At 40.1% G+C, this 16,975-nt stretch overlaps 1 protein-coding gene across 9 annotated transcripts in view; it reads left to right on the forward strand.

The window, feature by feature from the left end:
• The window catches only part of ZFAT (zinc finger and AT-hook domain containing), a 270,939-nt gene that overhangs the window by 151,293 nt on the left and 102,671 nt on the right, over positions 1–16,975 (forward strand). For all 9 annotated transcript variants that reach the window (XR_012901195.1, XM_075920086.1, XM_075920084.1 and 6 more), the window contains 2 exons: positions 3,909–4,169; positions 16,468–16,641. Coding sequence is in view for 8 of the 9 variants with exons in the window: in XM_075920086.1 (XP_075776201.1) it covers positions 3,909–4,169; positions 16,468–16,641 (435 nt within the window). In the remaining variant the exon portion in view is untranslated. The remainder of the gene's footprint in view (positions 1–3,908; positions 4,170–16,467; positions 16,642–16,975) is intronic.

The following is a 16,975-nucleotide window of genomic DNA, read 5'->3' on the forward strand; positions in this document are numbered from 1 at the left end:
TGTGACCCTTTTCCAGTTCCACTCTCTCAGTTTTGAGATGTGCAACATGAACAGGACATAGCATTCAAGGTGGAGGTGCAATGTAGATTTATGTAGTGGAAATATTCTTCTGTTTTCTTTCTATCCCGTTTCTAGTAGTTCCTAGCATTTTGCTAGCTTTTTTGACTGCCACTGCACACTGTGGATATGTATTCAAAGCACAGTTGACCGTAGGCTCTTTCTTGAGTGGCAACAGCTAAGTTAGACTACATCGTTTTGTATATATAATTCGGATTAATTTGTCCAATATGCATTAATTGAATTTATTAACTTTGAATTTCAACTGCATTTTGTTGTCCAGCCAGTCAGTTTTGTGAGATCCCTTTTTAACTCGTTTCAGTCAGTTTTAGATTGAACTATATTTAATAATTTTGTACTGCTGCAAGCTTTGACAATTCACTGTTTATCCTGTTTCCAGACCATTTGGGAATATGTTGAATAAGACAGGCCCTAGTATAGATCCTTGGGGACCCCATTGTTCATCTCTCTTCATTGCTCCATTGTAAAAACCCATCATATATTCCTACCCATTGGTTCCGAGTTTTCAGCATTGAGAGGAGCTTTTTTTATTAAGCAAACTAAGCAGTCATAGGATAAGGACTTTGGCGAAGGACCTTGTCAAAGGCTTTCTGAAAAGCTGAGTACACTGTATCAACTGTATCACCATTATGCACGTACTTGTTGGTGCACTCAAAGAATTTTAATAGAGTCGTGAGGCATAGCTTTCCTTTACAGAGGCCATGTTGACCTGCATGTGTGTGAACTTTTCTTTACTACTAGAAAATTTACCCAGCATTGCTTAATTCCTTAACTCAATTTTTGTCTTTTAGAAAATAAAATGAAAATGTACATGCTTTATTTAAATCATTGCTCTGGGGTGGGGCTGGGGATGAGGGTTTCAGAATGCAGGCTGCCCCGGGGAGAGAGGACAACCCCACCCCTCTCTCACTGCAGCAGGTTGGGGCCGGGTAAGAAGTAACTCTCCATGATTGCTGCAGCTTCAACAGATGTAGTTGTGGGAGGGAGGCATGTCCCCCAGCTGGGGCAGGTTCAGGAATGCAGCAGTGAGGAATACAGCAAACTGTGTACTTCCCCTTGCTCCCTCATGAAGGGGAACAACCAGCAATGTTCCCATACAAATTTGGGGTGGGGAGCTGAAGCCTCGCCTCCCCCTGGGGAACTTGTGGGGTAAAAGGTTCGGAGCTGGGAGCAGAACTTCTTAGTTGTGCGCTCCCTCCCCACACCAGGTGATTCTGTTTTTCACCTGCCAGGTGATTCTGTTTTTTTTTCCTGTCTGATTTTATGAGAAGAAATCCCATTGTGGGCACATCCTGTTTTCCTGGCACAACCATATAATTGCCTTAGTTCAAGTTATGATAAGAGGAAAGGGCATACCAAATTTGGTGGTCCTTCCTCTTACAGTTTAGGAGGAATTCCTGAACAAACAGACCGACAGAGAGATTCAAGTACAGACTCTCAGATAAACTCTCTCAAATATATAGTAGCTTCAGAGGAGTAGCCAAGTTAGTCTGTAACAGGAAAAACTTCAAAAACAACAAATAGTCTGGTAGCACTTTAAAGACTCACAAAACATGTTGATGGTGTCATGAGCTTTTGTGGGCACAGAAGAGGGCTGTGCCCACGAAAGCTCATGATACCATCTGTGTGTTTTGTTAGTCTTTAAAGTGCTACCAGACTATCTCTTGTTTTTAAAATATATAGTAGATAGTTTCAGCCAGTTTGCCTGGTACGGAAGTTAAGCTCACTGGCCTGCAATCACCAGGATCTCCAGCTTATGTTCTAATAAATCTGTTAGTCTGTAAGGTGCCACAGGACTTCTTGTTTTTGCAGATTCAGACTAACACGGCTACCCCTCTGATACTTTGGAATTCTTGGGTGAATACCATCTCGTTCTGGTGACTTACTACTGTTCACATTATCAATTTGTTCTAAAATGTCTTCTTTTGACAGATCAGTTTGGGGCAGTACTTCAGAATTATTGACCAGAAAGAATAGCTCTGATCTGGGTATTTCCCACATAGTGTTCTCTCTAAACTGTGGGACAGCGCAGCTTCACAAGTGATTACTTGGTCCTGTACAGTCAGAGGCCCAGGGCTCCATGTAAGGCGCTCATTTACTGGGCGGGACTGAGGGAACACTTCAGGCAGTAAAGACAGATGCAGCAGATTCTTTCAGCTTCTCTACAGCCACCTTGTCTTTCTTGAGTCTTGTTTTTGTGATCTAGTGGCCTCACAGACTACTGGCAGGCTTCCTGCTTGTGATGTATTTTCATAGGATTTGAATTCCAGATTTGAAAGGATGCCCTTTTACCACTAATGGTCTGTATTGCTCTTTTCTTTAGCTATGGCGGGGGTCTTTTAGTCTTCCCACTGTCTTTTTTTTTTATTTGAGGTATACTTTTAATCTGAGCCTCTGTTACAGCATTTTTAAATAGTCTCAAGGCTACCTGGAAACATTTTATCCTTGTGACTTCTCTTTTAACTTCCATATAGCTCACATCTCCATTTTTGTATAGTTTCCCTTTCCATAAAGTAAAGTTAAGTGTTACTATGGAGAATGCTTTTGGTGTTATTCCTTCTACAAAGATGCTACATTTAATTATATTATGATCACTGTTGCTGAGCATTTCAGCTATAGCTACCTCTTAGATGAGATCCTGTGGTTCTGTTAGAACTAAATCAAGAATTGCCTCTCCCCTTGTGAATTCCAGGCTGAGGTGCCCCAGAAAGCAGTCATTTATGGTGTTTAGAAATGTTATCTCTACATCACATCTTGTGGTGGCGGTTACTCAGTCAGTATGGGGATAGTTGATAACCTTTATTATTTTGTTTTCTGGTTTTGTAGCCTCTCTAACCTTCCTTAGCATTTCACAATCACGGTCACCATCCTGGTTAAGTGGTTGGTAGCATATTCCTGCTGCTGTATCTTCTTCTTCAAACATGGAATTTCTGTCCATAGGAATTCTGTGCTTTAGTTTGCTACATTTAAGAATTTCACTGTATTTGATTATGCTTTTTTTTAATATAGTGCCATTCCCCAACAGCATGATGTACTCTCTCATTCCTATATATTTTGTACCCAGGTATTACTATGTCCCATTGATTATCCTCATGACACCAAGTTTCTGCAATGCTTATTGTAACTATCCTCCCTATTTTCCCCCAGACAGTACTGGTATGTAGAACTGGTAAGGCTCTAAGACTACATCCAGCAAGGAAGGGCATAGTATTTCATAGTGTGAAAGAAGGGAGACGATGGATGGCTAGCATGAAAGAAGTTCCCTTAAAGTGGCATCTGAGGGTCACTTCTCCCTTCCCTCCCCCCCCAAATGGATTGCCAGACACTTTTTCCTCCACCGTGGAAAACCAAGTTTCACTAGATAAAATGTCTTAATGAGGATATGGAAACTTTTGGCCTGCTCAGACTGGCTCTAGATGACCTCTTGTGGTAACCAGAGTGGGAAGAAAGAAATCTAAGCAGTAAAGTGATCTATGAAGTGCCAGTCAGAATACACAGAGCACAATAACTTTCTAGAAGGAATGGACACAAATAAAATAACACGATATAATTTCAAATAAGGCCACATTTTAATTCTTGATGAATGTATAGTAATTTGAATCTGAAATCAGTAATACAAAGTGTTTTTGCTTTGTAGCTGTCAGAAATACCAACAAATGTCACTTAAAAAAAATCTGTGTGAGAAACATAAACAGTGTTTCACATTTGAAAGGGAGATACTCTTGTGCTTTATTAGCATTTTCCATTTTCAGGGAGCTGTATAGACATTAATTGATCATCCTCATAACTGTGAAATTGCATGACAGTGTCTTTTTAATTTTCCTATATAGAGCTTCTTGTAGTGAAGAGAAAAAGGGGCAGACCAAAAGGGTCAACTAAGAAGTTCTGTGCAGATGAAGAATCAGCAGAAAACAACTGCATTCCAAGTGAGGAAACACAGCAAGGACCAGAGGAAGGAACAGAATTGACTGAAGTTTTACCAGGCAACTTAGAATGCAGGAAATGTAGTCGGAAGTTCTCTAACCCACGTCAGCTAAGAAAACACATCTGCATTATTGTTTCAAATGAAGGAGAGGAAGAAGAAGATCCAGGTAAGCAAATGTCTTACAAAAGGACATGTTGCCATGCAGACCAGTCTGCTTCCCTTTAAATACAATATGCTATGGTAAATATAACTCATAATACTAGACTGTCTTGTTTTTAAATTAGAGTGGAATACTGGGTTTAGATTTTGTTTTCCATTTAGACATAAGTCTACTTAAAATGACAGCTTGATAATCTCTTCAAGTCATAGCGTGGTGGGCACCTGCTGATGATGACCGAAGGAGAGATTCTTCTTCAAGTGCTTACACATGTCCATTCCACCTTAGTTGTGTATGCTACAGTGCACTGTAACTGAAAAAGGTTTTCCCATACTGGTAGCTATCAGGGAAGCACCTGCTCCCTCTGCATGCTTATGCTGCTAGATAGTGGCAAAAAGGGGCAGTACCACCTTGATCCCCCTCAGCTTCTTCTCATTGCCCATCATTGGTAGTTGGGCTGTTTGTGTGTGTGTGTGTGTATGTGTGTGCTTGTTGCACTTTTTATCTTTAAAAGAAAGTTTTCCTACTCTCTATTGTACATAATTTGTCAGTGAATTATTGTGAGAGTAGTACTCATTTTAATAATTGTTTTACACACACGCTCACATGCTTTCTTATGCCTCTATTCCTGGGATTTAAGTGCTGTTCTGGCTGTATACGAGTCATTCTAGCTGTTTAAAATGTTTAGGAGAGGATCAGCTGTGCAGCGGCTGCCCCTTTAAAATGCCACCCCTCATGTTTCAAAGGGGCAGCTGCCATGGAGACCAGGGTCAGCTGGGGACTGCCCAGCTGATTCTGGGTTCCCCGCGGTATTTCCCCAGAACTCTGGATCAGCTGGGGAGTCCCCAGCTGACCCCGAGCTCCACTGCCCCATTGAAACATGTGGAGGTGGCGTTTCAAAGAGGCAGCTACTGCACAGCTAATTCCCTCTCAGCTGTGAGGTGGCTGCCCCTTTGAAACACTGCCTCCGCGCATTTCAAAGGGGCAGTGGAGCCCGGGATCAGCTGGGTATTCCCCAGCTGATCCCATTCTCCACATTGCGCTGCCCCTTTGAAGCACTGGAGCAGCACTTCAAAGGGGCAGTGCAGCAATAATACCTGCAATTAACGCATTAAAAAATTAATGCATTAATCCTGACCTGCGTTAATCGCAGGCATTAATGCATGTGAATTCACAGCCCGAATTTTGATCCCAAACCAATAAATAACATCAATGTACAAAACAGGCATAAGGCTGCTTTACTCTCACATAAATGTGGGGTTGGAGTTGCTTGACCAAAAAACGAAAATGGATTTTAAATGTGTCGATGGTACATAGAAGCTGTCACTTTGGTAAAGCATTTTATTTTTGTAAATTAGGCAGTGGTGGGATTTTGAAAATATACATACATGACCTCCTGTCAAGCTGTCTCATCCCTAACATCAGAAGTGTTAATGCCCTTTGCTCTTTGTACATGCTAGATACAATTTTAACATTGGCGATATTTGAGCAGAATTGTCTTTAGTAAATTCCTTTTTAAAATAAAACCACAGAAATCAGAGTAACAGCTCAAATTAGCTGCCCATGAACCCCTTAGCTTTAATTAAAGCCATTAAATCAACTGGATTTGGTATCCAACATTGGCAAGCTTTCCAAGTGCAATTACATAGTTTTTCCCCTTTGAAAAGAATACAATTTAATTGTAAGTGAATGGAATTTTTATTTATCTTTGGGGGTGAAAGCAAACTGATCAAACACAGAACTAATTCTCTTGTACTGCATGATGTGTGCTGTATATTACTGACATCGAACTCTCTAGCACAAATGCTTTTCTTTGGTTGCTAACCTATGATGAGTTTTTGACCATCCCAAAGTTTGTTTCAGGGGTTCCCTATTCTAAGAATAGTTCGTCCTTGAAAATAACTGATTAATTTTGCAGATATGTAACCCAAGGATGTTAAATTGCATTTAATCAGCTAATTGAGAGCCAGGTGGTTTTTAAATACATTTAAAAGGCAGAGCTCCAGTGTACCGGCTCGTGCCTGGTCCCCCGCTGCACCTCTGCCTCCCCTGCCCCACCACGGAGATGGTGCTGGCAGGAACTGGCTTTTAAGGCGACTCCCCTCAGCACAGGCTCCTGCTCCCCCCCTTGCTGCCTCTGATAAAAGCAGCAAGTGTGGGGGGAAAAGGGAGGAGAAGAAACTAGTCGAGCAGTGACTCGACTACATGATAAGCCTAGGCTTATCGGGTAGTTGACTTCTCGACTAGTCGCTTACATCCCTAATCTAACCCTTCCTGCTCCCAAGGAAAGAACCTGATTCCTCTCTGCTGGATTGCCATCTGCAGCCGTATCTACATCACTGCCATTACAGCGGCACAGCTATGGTGCTACATTTGTACCGCAGTAGTACCATAAAGTTCATGCTTACTATTTTGACAGAAAGCATTTTTTCATCTTAATCTAGTTAATCTACCTCCCCAAGAGGCTGCAGCTAAATTGACAGAAGTGCTATTCTCTTCTAGCTCTATGACACAAAGACTCTGAGCAGGCAGCCAAAAAGCACAATTAACTTTAAAAAATTGTTTTATCCATCATTGCAAACTTTTTTTTTTCTGAGTCCTCTGTCACCCCTTGATCTCTGTGGTCATTACTGCCTTTTTCTGCATTTTCCTCCCATGTAATATCTGTAAAATGAATGATTTTTTCTGTCTTTATTATGGCTTGTGGTTTTCTAAAGTGAATCTCATTTTACTGTACTGTCTAGTCTCTCTAAGACCCTACCTGTTACTATTTGTCCTTAGTGAAGTTTACATTTTCTCCAAAATTTAGTGTTGTATGAATGTTTGATTGTTTTCACTTTATGGTGGCATACTTGATTGTCACATTGTAACCTGAAAACACACATTTCAGTACGAAATAATTTCACTGTATGTCTGTGTGGCATTATCAAGAAACAAATAGACATTCAATTTAGAGAAGAACAGACAGGTTTTAAATCATTGAGATCATATGCAAATATATTGTTGTTCTTGGACATTTTATAGAAAAGTATGGAACGCGAAGCACCTTGTGTGATTAAACTATATAGATTTCCAGAAGACTTTTGACAGTGTCCTAAAAGAAAGTCTGAAGAATTATGGCATATTATGGAATACTTGCAAAAATAGTTAGCTTAATCAAGGTTATATGTTAATGCTTCATGTGCAGCCAGAGGTAGTGACACCATCAGCTAATGGTTTGCAGTGATAAGTGGAATAAGGTAAAAGTGTATTACATCCCCATTATTGCTTGGACTGGTCATTGACTATATCATGAGGCAAGTAATTGCAGAAAGCTACCAAGGAATTTCATAGACAAACGATAAAGCACAATTGGATGACCTGGTTTTAGCTGAAGACATTGTCTTGCTTAGTTCAAAAATCTCATAATGGAAGAAAAGATAGCTTTTGGCAGATAGAGCAAAAGAAGTAGGTTTGTTTGTCTACAAGAGAGAGACAAAATGTATGGCTATCGATGTCCCAAAAGTACCATTACTTTGAGTGTTTCCTCAACCACATAAGGCATTTTCTCTATGTAAGGAATAAGAACAGTGATAAGTAACACCATGCTAGAATCAAGCAGTGAACATCAAAAGCAGCAAATAACTTTCATAAACTTGAGAAGATTTGAAAAAGTAGCATGATTGGCGCTCGAGAAAAATAAGACCTTTTAATACCAGCATCATGTCTGCCTTACTTTATGGAGCAGTGTCAAGGAAATCTACAACAGAAATTGAGGATCAAAACATTTCAAAGTAAATGCCTGCAGAAGATCTTCAGAGATTTTTAGAAAGAATTCCTTGCAACATCAGAAATTCTAAGTTGATCAAGCCTATCTAAAGCATCAAATGTGATAAGATAATGTCAGTGGAGATAATTAGGATTCATTTTGAGTGTGCTACTAAAATGATTTCCACTGCAAGTGATAATATAGACATCACCTGGAAAAAGAAAAAAAGAGCAACCTAGAGAAACATTACTCAGAATAATAGAGAGAAGCCTGAACAGACCGGCAGAAGATGAAAACAAATGGCAGAAACTGTGGCCATCCTATGCACCTAGGGCATAAGAAGGTAACGAGAAAGATGCATCAGTCCTAATTAGCATGCAGTAGCTTAGTATATGTATGTTCTGTGTACAATCATTGCAATTTTATATGCAGTTTAGAATTTTGCTGTTGTAGTCTTCAAAAATCAAAAGTACCAAGGAACTTAAAAAGCTCAAAAACACTAGCTGAGAACTTACACACACCAAAAAAGCCAGGAAATTCCATTATGGATTCCATAGCAACTGTAACTCCACCATACTGTGCCATTTATTTAGGCTTAGATTAAAAAAGTGGATTCAGTAATAGTTTAAAGAAACAAACAAACAAAAAAACCCACACAGCCCTACATATACTCTCTCGTGCCAAATTATGATTGCTGTGGCAACCATGTCTTTGAGTTTCCTTCTGTGTATGGAATGGTATAATGCTAGTCTACTCTGAATAGATAATTTCAGCTATTCTTTTTCTGTGAAAATAAGCTTATGATTATAAAGTGTACTTACTGGTTAAAAGACTGATAAAGCTGTCGTACCTCGGTGTTCTGTACCTCGGTACCTTCAGTCGTCTGAACTGTCAGTGTCATCTGGTCCGGATCATCCTGGTACGCTCCTGACAGGACCTCTACTCTGTTGGTGGTGATAAACTTTCAGCTGCGTGCTTAACAATCGGTACTCCCTTTATCTAGAGTGTTATACCCCATGCACTTCGGTCAACACAGGAGATCTCTGAGAGGCCCCGGAAACGACAGATAAAGGCAAGTTTTGAAATCGGTTGAGCAGGTTTATTGTCAAATGCGAAGCTCTAACAGTTGGTAACAGAGATCAGTACAATGTTACGCCACTGTGCACTCTGGCCCATATTGACAAGGTACCAACACTGGGCAAACCTATTGCCATATAACAGATATTAACAGCAGTCAGTCAGAGTTAAGCTACTGTGCATTCTGTAAGTTTAGGCAATGATACCTGCCGTTCAGGCACCTAGTGCGCCTCCCTCCCCCCAAGGTCGGCCGCAGAGCACCCTTTGCGGTGTCCTTTTATAGACAGGTACAAACAACTTACATCACTTCTTTACATGCCAGGTTGCCACCCTCTGTTGCCTAGATACCACCCTTCACCTTATGGAAGGGGGGCTTACTTACTATCCTTCATGCTGTCAATTCCGACCTGGTCCTGAACCTAGGTTGGTATGTACATTAGTTTTTGGGCAGTCTTTGTACCAAGACATTTCTTAAGATGTTCTGTTACTCCCCTTTGGCTTACAGTTTGTACCCAGTGCCTTCCTGTGTCCTTCCATGCTCTACCTAACTTACACAGTTATCAGTAGGGCATCTTTCTTGGCTCCTGTGTTACTGAATCAAAGTCTTGCTCACTAGATTGCAGGCCTGTTGCTGTTTTCATATTACAGGCCTCTATTTAGGCCTGCTGACTCCACGTTACTGACCACTCAACTTACTGCATTACTACAAAGCTACCATAAATTTTTTTTGTACGATTCCTGGTTTGAAACTGAATAATAAAACCACATTATTCACTTAGGCTACGTCTAGACTGCATCCTTCTGCCGACACTTCGAAAGCGCAAATGAGCCCGGGATTTAAATATCCTGGGCTTCATTTGCATACTCACGTTCAGGCACTATGCTGATCATGTGCCCTTTCAAAAGTGAAAGTCAAGTCTAGCCGCAGCTCTGCCAACAGCAGGGAGCTTTTTCGACAGATCCTGTACTCAGAAAATGCCCGACCTAAAGCTTCCTTCCTGCAATTTAAGTCCATTGCTTCTTTTCCTATCATCAGAATTTAAAGAAAATATTTTTTCTCCCTGCTCCTTGTAACAATGCATCCCAGAATTATATTACCCCCCCCATCTCACACTATTGACTCATATTTAGCTTGTGATCCACTATGACTCCAAGATCTCTTTCTGCAGTACTCCTTCCTAGACAGTCACTTCTCAGACAAAAATATCTTCCTGCTAGCCTCCACTGAGGCTGTCATTCCTGCCTCAAGCAGTGATTGAGGGTGGTAAATTGCTGCATCACTCCTGAGTGCCTACAACCTTCATCAGAGATGAGTGCCACATGCTGTGAAGAAATATGCTACCTTTCTGAAAAGATTGCACACAATTGGAAGGCCATCTTGAACAGCATGAATCTGCTCCACGTGCACCTACCAACACATAGCTCACCTGCATTTTATAGAGTTCACTCATTAAGAAATTTTGAATACCCTAAATAGAGTCCCAACTCAAAATTTCTGAATCCAGCCCAAGCCCTTCTTGGCTCATAAGAGAGCGTCACAAACACCTGGTACCACTTTTGACCAAAGTGAGGCTATACCAGTTTCAATAATTTGGATTAGAATTCAACATAAGATAAACAGGTACAGTTTTCTTATATAGACAAGAGATAACATTTTCAAAGTTTCTAATTCACTTTGGAGCCTAAATCATTTTTGAAAACTACTTGCTATTTTAAGTCACTTTGGTGCTTTTGAAAAGTTTACTCATGACTGTCAATAGATAATTCTCACTTCTCACTCAAATGGGTGGTCTATGCAAGTGTAATCCCCTGGCTGGGTAGAGAGCATGGCTGCTTTAAAACCTCATCATGAGGCAGAGAAAGTGCTGGTTGTTTCAGGAATAGGAGGTGATGCTTGTTTCCAGGGGAGAGGAGTTGAAGTAGAGAGAATGACAGGGGCAGGTGTGTGGTTGCCACCCCAGACAAGAGGCCTACAGGAATTAAGCCATTCCCTTATATAGTGAGGCAGCCAGAAGCCCAGGAAGGGCAGAACAGTTGATTGGGGATGTCCCAAGGCAAGAGCCAGGAGGAGCAATGTTCCAGGAAAAAATCACTTATGAAAGACAAACTGGAGCCAGACTCCAGGTTCCTTGTGGCAGAAAGGAATTTACCTGCTGTGTTTTTACGTGTGCGTTTTCTTGGCCAGTGTTACCCTGCAGAGCAGACTCCATTTTGGCCACTCAGGTACTATGGCGGGGATGGTGAAACTTATTGACCCTCCAAGCCACTTAGAACAATCTTCAAATGTTTGAGGGCCAGAGTGTGCCTTTTTGGGCATCAGCCCTGCTGAGCTCCTCTGCTGAGTCTCAGGGCTTCAGTCCTGCTTCTGCTGAATCCCCAAGCCCCAGCAGGCATAGAGGCCCTCAATTCCCACTGCACAGAAGGAGTACCTAGTGCCATCATTCTTCTCCCATAGGGCAGAAGTCCCAAGCTCTCCTCTTCCAGTCTGGTTGGTGGAGAGTGGAGGTGGTATGGGGAACTCAGGGAGCCACACTTTAACAGTAAAAGAGCCACATGCAGCTTGGAGCCTCGGTACTTACCCAAGTGATTCCTTAGTTCACATAAGATTTTTTCATGGCCAAATCTGAAAATATGCAAATCAGTTACAAAAGGAATTTCTTCCTCTTTTGGATCAGTACAGCACCAGCATCCTGTAGAAGAGTAGTGGAATAAAGAAAAACATAAAACCCTCTAATGAATAGTGCTCCGGTATGCCAATTAGGAACTGGTAGTGGTGCCTGGATGATGAACCAATTACCCCTCTGTTAAGACTGCACATAGCAGCACCTCCAATTAAGGACTCTGATCAGAAAATTGGGATGACTGAACAATTTAGTTTGAAATAACATTCAAAATACTGATAATCATAGATTTGACGATAGCTTTCCTCATGAACACTGATGCAAACATTCCTTAAATGTGGTATAAAGATCTGTCTTTCCATTACGTTACCTGTACAAGCACAACTGGGAATTAAAAATGCCTATTCCTGGATAGGGAAGGTCAGTTTATTAGTCTGTTGAATCGAAATGCCAGCTGTTCAGACTCAGAGCAGCATGTGCTTGAGCAAGGAGGAAGTGAAGTGAAAAACTTTATTTAAATAAAGCTGTTATAAGCAAACAAACACTCTTGCTTACCATTTGGCAAAACTGTTTACACATTATAAGATACATGAATTTCATTTTCTCTTAAATCAACTTAAAATCACTCATGAAACTTCACTTATAATGCAGTAGGAGTAATATAGGGTGAGATGTTCTATTTGGAGAATACAAACAACACTGATCCCAGAATGCATAAACTACAACCATGAAGGTGGAGCTATTTTATTCAAATGAGAGAGTTAAATTATTGCTGAAATAATTTCTTGCTCATTGACTCTGAGACTGACTTTCCATGGTACAGATATTTCCCCATAACACTCCTTTTCGACAGGACATTTCCATTTCAGATTTTGTATGTATGGAGGATCTCAGAAAAAATAGACATTAGTTATGTTTTGAAATGTTTTGTCATGCGTCTTTACTAGGTCTCAACTTAGAAACAGCATGTCCTATGAATTCAAATGAGGATTTGTCTAAAGATTCTGGCAGCGTCTTCTCTACTACGGATGTAAAAAGGGTTAAAAATACTATAACCAGACTGTAACAGATGACAATTCCAACAGTTATACAGTTAAATGGACCCTGTGGGCTGGTGGCCCTATTGGCTCCCAGGAGCTGCTGGCCTCGTAGGCCACTGGTCCTGCATACCACCAGGTTTGTGGGCTGCCAGTGTCACAGGCTCCCAGCACTGCCGGCTTCATGGGAGTTTAACCATTACTGGAACTGATAAGCATTGGTTAAACACTTACATCCCTGTTTTGCTCTCTTTAGTTCTTGACCTTGGAAAATTATTGAGCAGTTACCACATTCATTAAGTCAATGAGATTATGCAAATGAGTGAAGATTGGTTATGGGAGTAAGGGCTGTAGGATGCAGCATGAGAGGTTTTGTAAGACTTGTGTGACACCAAACATTGTGTAGACCAATGTTTATCATATACATGTTGCTTCAGACATGTCCCATCATTGATCACAACACTGATACACACATTAACTGTAGCTTTTAATTTACTGATCAAATTTTACTTCTTACCAGTTCTCGATCCTTGGCTCAGTCCTTTTGATAATAGCATTGCTATAGCATGTCATGTATTCTAGGTACCTTTGCAAAGGTGATGAGCGTTCCCAGCTTCCACTGAGTACAATGGGAGTTGAGGTGCAAGACCTAATATAAGGCACTTAATGCCTTTTCAGGATCAAGCCCACTATCAAAAGTAAAAGTAAAAAAGACCAAAAAAACTTTATTTCTTCATGTTTGTGAATTTTTTATAAACTAAATTTAAACTGAGATTTTGATAAAGCAATATTGTTATCCTGAGAAATTCTTTAAGAATTGTACATAGTGTTAAATAGATCTACTATACACTCATCTAAAGTTATTTTAATTATTTTCTTCTGCACACCCATTTTTAAGACCATCCTGATTTTCAGAAGTGAACTGTATTTAATATAATACATATATTCTCCTTTGATTTTTTTTCTTGTGTTAGAATTGTGCTGCTGTCTCTCTTCAGACTACAATTACTGTGTTTTTCCAAATAAAAATCTCTTTGAGTTAATTTATTTTCTGAATATTTTTATTTACTTTCATCACTTCCAATTTATTGATTGGAACATTATTGAATTTTGCACTATTTTGGCAAGCTATTTTAAATTACTAACAGATTTTTGGTCACTGACTGTTGGAGTCTGTCAGTATTGTCCCATCTATTAATTAATTTTTCTGTTACAAGACAAATTTCTTCACTGTTATGTTAGCCATAGGCACATTAACACTTTATGCTAGCTTCTTCCACCCTTTGCATCTAGGGCTGAATAGAAGCCTAGGGAAGGAACTGTAACTTGGAGAGGCTGAATTGCTTCTCTTGCTTCTCCCTTTTTGTTTTGAGGGAACGTAATCTACTATTGATTAGGGCTTGTAGCAAATTAATAACAACCCACTATGCCAGCTCAGCTGTGCTGTCTAGTGCATTGGAGAAGGTGCACTGCACTCTCTGCCCAGTCTGCCTGGGGCGATTATAAGGAGGTGGGGAGCAAGTGATCAGTCCTGGCTCTTCCCTTGTGCCTGCAGTGGAGGTGCAGTTCAGACCGTTGAAGTTTTGTGTTACTTCCTGCCCTGCAACTTGGGGCATCTTGAAATGCCCTGCTCTTATATCTCTTCTCTGAGTTGCTCACACACAGCCAGCCAGTACAGGTGGTCCCCGAGTTATGAACACATCAGCTAATGACCGTTCATCCTAATGACCAACCTCCTATTAAGCTGGTCTCCGAGTTATGAATGTGATCCCCACATATGAACAGCGCGGTCACATTTAAATGAACTAACGAACAGATCGAGTTAGGACCAAGTGTTTGGAATGTAACTCGTTCGTAAGTCGGGGACTATCTGTATGTAATTCACTCCCTGAATGTGTGCAGCCACAACCCTGGTCTGATTCCAGCAGTCTGTCAGCAAACACCAGCCACACCCTAGCTTCTATCAGCCTCAGTTAGACTCATAGAATCATAGGGTTGGAAGAGACCTCAGGAGGTCATCAAGACCAGCCCCCTGCTAAAAGCAGGACCAGTCCCAACTAAATCATCCCAGACAGGGCTTTATCAAATTGGGACTTAAAAATCTCTACGGATGAAGATTCCATCACCTCCCTAGGTGTAACCCATTCCAGTGCTTCACCACTTTCCTAGTGAAATAGTTTTTCCTAATATCCAACCTAGACCCTCCCCCCCCCACTGCAACTTGACACCATTGCTCCACGTTCTGCCGCTATTGCGAACAGTTTATTGACTTTGCAATGAATTGCAATGTACCTGATGATTTGAGGGCATTTCACCCCTGTTCAGGCTTACTCCTATAGTTCTCTGACTCCATGAAGAGGTTTAGGAGTGAAGGAACCCTCTACTCCAAATTGAGCAATAGCAGTGGCTCTGCAGCTGTGTTAGAGAAAGAGGCAGATTGCTAATCTTTGGCCCTGTGTACCAGTGAGCTCTTCTCAGAGCAAGGTGTGATGTGATGTGGGAGTGATAACATTCTTCTGCTGCATGATAAACAAGAGAATCTGACTGTCAAAAAAAAATCTAACTACACATACCGATATTGGAAAAATCTAGAGAAAATTACTTCTTCAGTTATAATTATTTTACGTGTTATTTGTTGGCTGAGTAACCCTGTGAACTTTTGTGGTTTTATGGTGACATTTTCACATTTTTTTTTATTCCTTCCCACTCTCCATTGCTGTATGAAAAGTATGTAGGGAAATTGACTCTACTGGGCAGGGGCCAGAGAAAGCAACCATGTACAGAACGTTTAAAAATGCACAAAACAAATTTTAAAATGAAGATTGATCTTTAAAGTAGCATAATCTTAATTATTACTTGTAACAATTGTTTGTGCTGTGTTTGTACAGCACCTATCATGATAGGGTTCTGGTCTGGGCCTCAGGCTACTAAGTGCTCCTGCAATACTACTAATAATTAATAATGAACAATAAAATTCCACCCAGAAGTCTGAATTTTTAACTTGAATGTCCCTTTAAATATTTACTTTGCTTTCAATAATAGTAACTATTATTACTGTTTGGTTTTCCTACCTTGTTGTGTGTAAGCTATCCACTTCTTTGAATGCATTTTGACAAATAAAGCTTTAAGTACAATACTCTGACTTGCCAGAGAATCATGAGTATTCCCATGTAATCTCATGTGTTGAGGTATGTTTTAGTTTTCTTTATGAATTTTTAAAATAAAATCTTTTAGTAATATGAATGCAGTGGAGGAAACATGTGACTGATCTGAGTCCAATATAAAAAATAGCCAAAGAACTCGTATTCCCTGGCGACCAAAACAGCTCTTCTCTTCTTTGAGAATATTTTTTAAAGCAAACAAATTAGGAGTGGAGGAGGATATTTTGATACTGGCTGCTGACTTAAAAGATAATATCATGGCTATTAAGGGCCTGATCCAATAAGGTTAAGCCCTAGAGAAATTACCTTTTGGTAGGATTTTCAAAAATACCTGTGTGATTTAAGAATACACATAAGTCTCAGAGGAACTTGTGCAGCTAAATCACTCTCATGCTTTTGAAAATCCCACCTTTTATTTTTAAATTTGTTTTTATGCTACCCTCTTAATATTTTTCTTCTGCCTAGCTTTTTGCATTACAATTGGTTCATATAGTAGAAAAAAATTGTCTAGTGGACGGATGCAATGTTGCCCCCTTTTTACAAACAATATTTTTTCTTCTACAGAGGCATTACATATCTCCTCACTCTTTCCATGGTGTAAGCAACTATGTAACAAAATTTCACTTGTACATAGTTATGTTCTTTTTGATGTTTGCTCTTTAGGTAATGATTCTGACGTTGACCTTGACAGGAAGGAAGACGAGCGAGAAAAAACTCCAAAGAGGCCACGGATACAGAAAACTGAGAAAGCTCTATCTACAAAAGAAGGCGACCAGATTTCAGGAGCTAAAAATCCTATTATAAGTGTGGTTTTGACAGCACATGAAGCTATTCCAGGTAACCATAATTACTCACTGTATAATCAGATTTATTTTAGGTTCATGGGTATTTATTATTTAATGTTCACTAAATATAAAATAAACTAATTGGAATAAGATTAATAAATATGCAGAATTGTGATCTGGAAATCAGCAATACTTAGCATCCTTGGTTATTTCCTTAGAAAGGCTCACACCTCATCTGGCAGTTACGTAACACTCAAGGCTGTCCTCAGATTTCTTTAAAGGTCTCATGTAAAGGTATGAAAGGGCATTTGGGAACTAGTAAAAAATAACTAAATTTATATAGAGTAATAAACTATGTGAAAGATACTAAAGAAGGAGCTGAAGAT

The sequence above is a fragment of the Pelodiscus sinensis genome, chromosome 2 (assembly GCF_049634645.1).
Source record: "Pelodiscus sinensis isolate JC-2024 chromosome 2, ASM4963464v1, whole genome shotgun sequence".
NCBI lineage: Eukaryota > Metazoa > Chordata > Testudines > Trionychidae > Pelodiscus > Pelodiscus sinensis.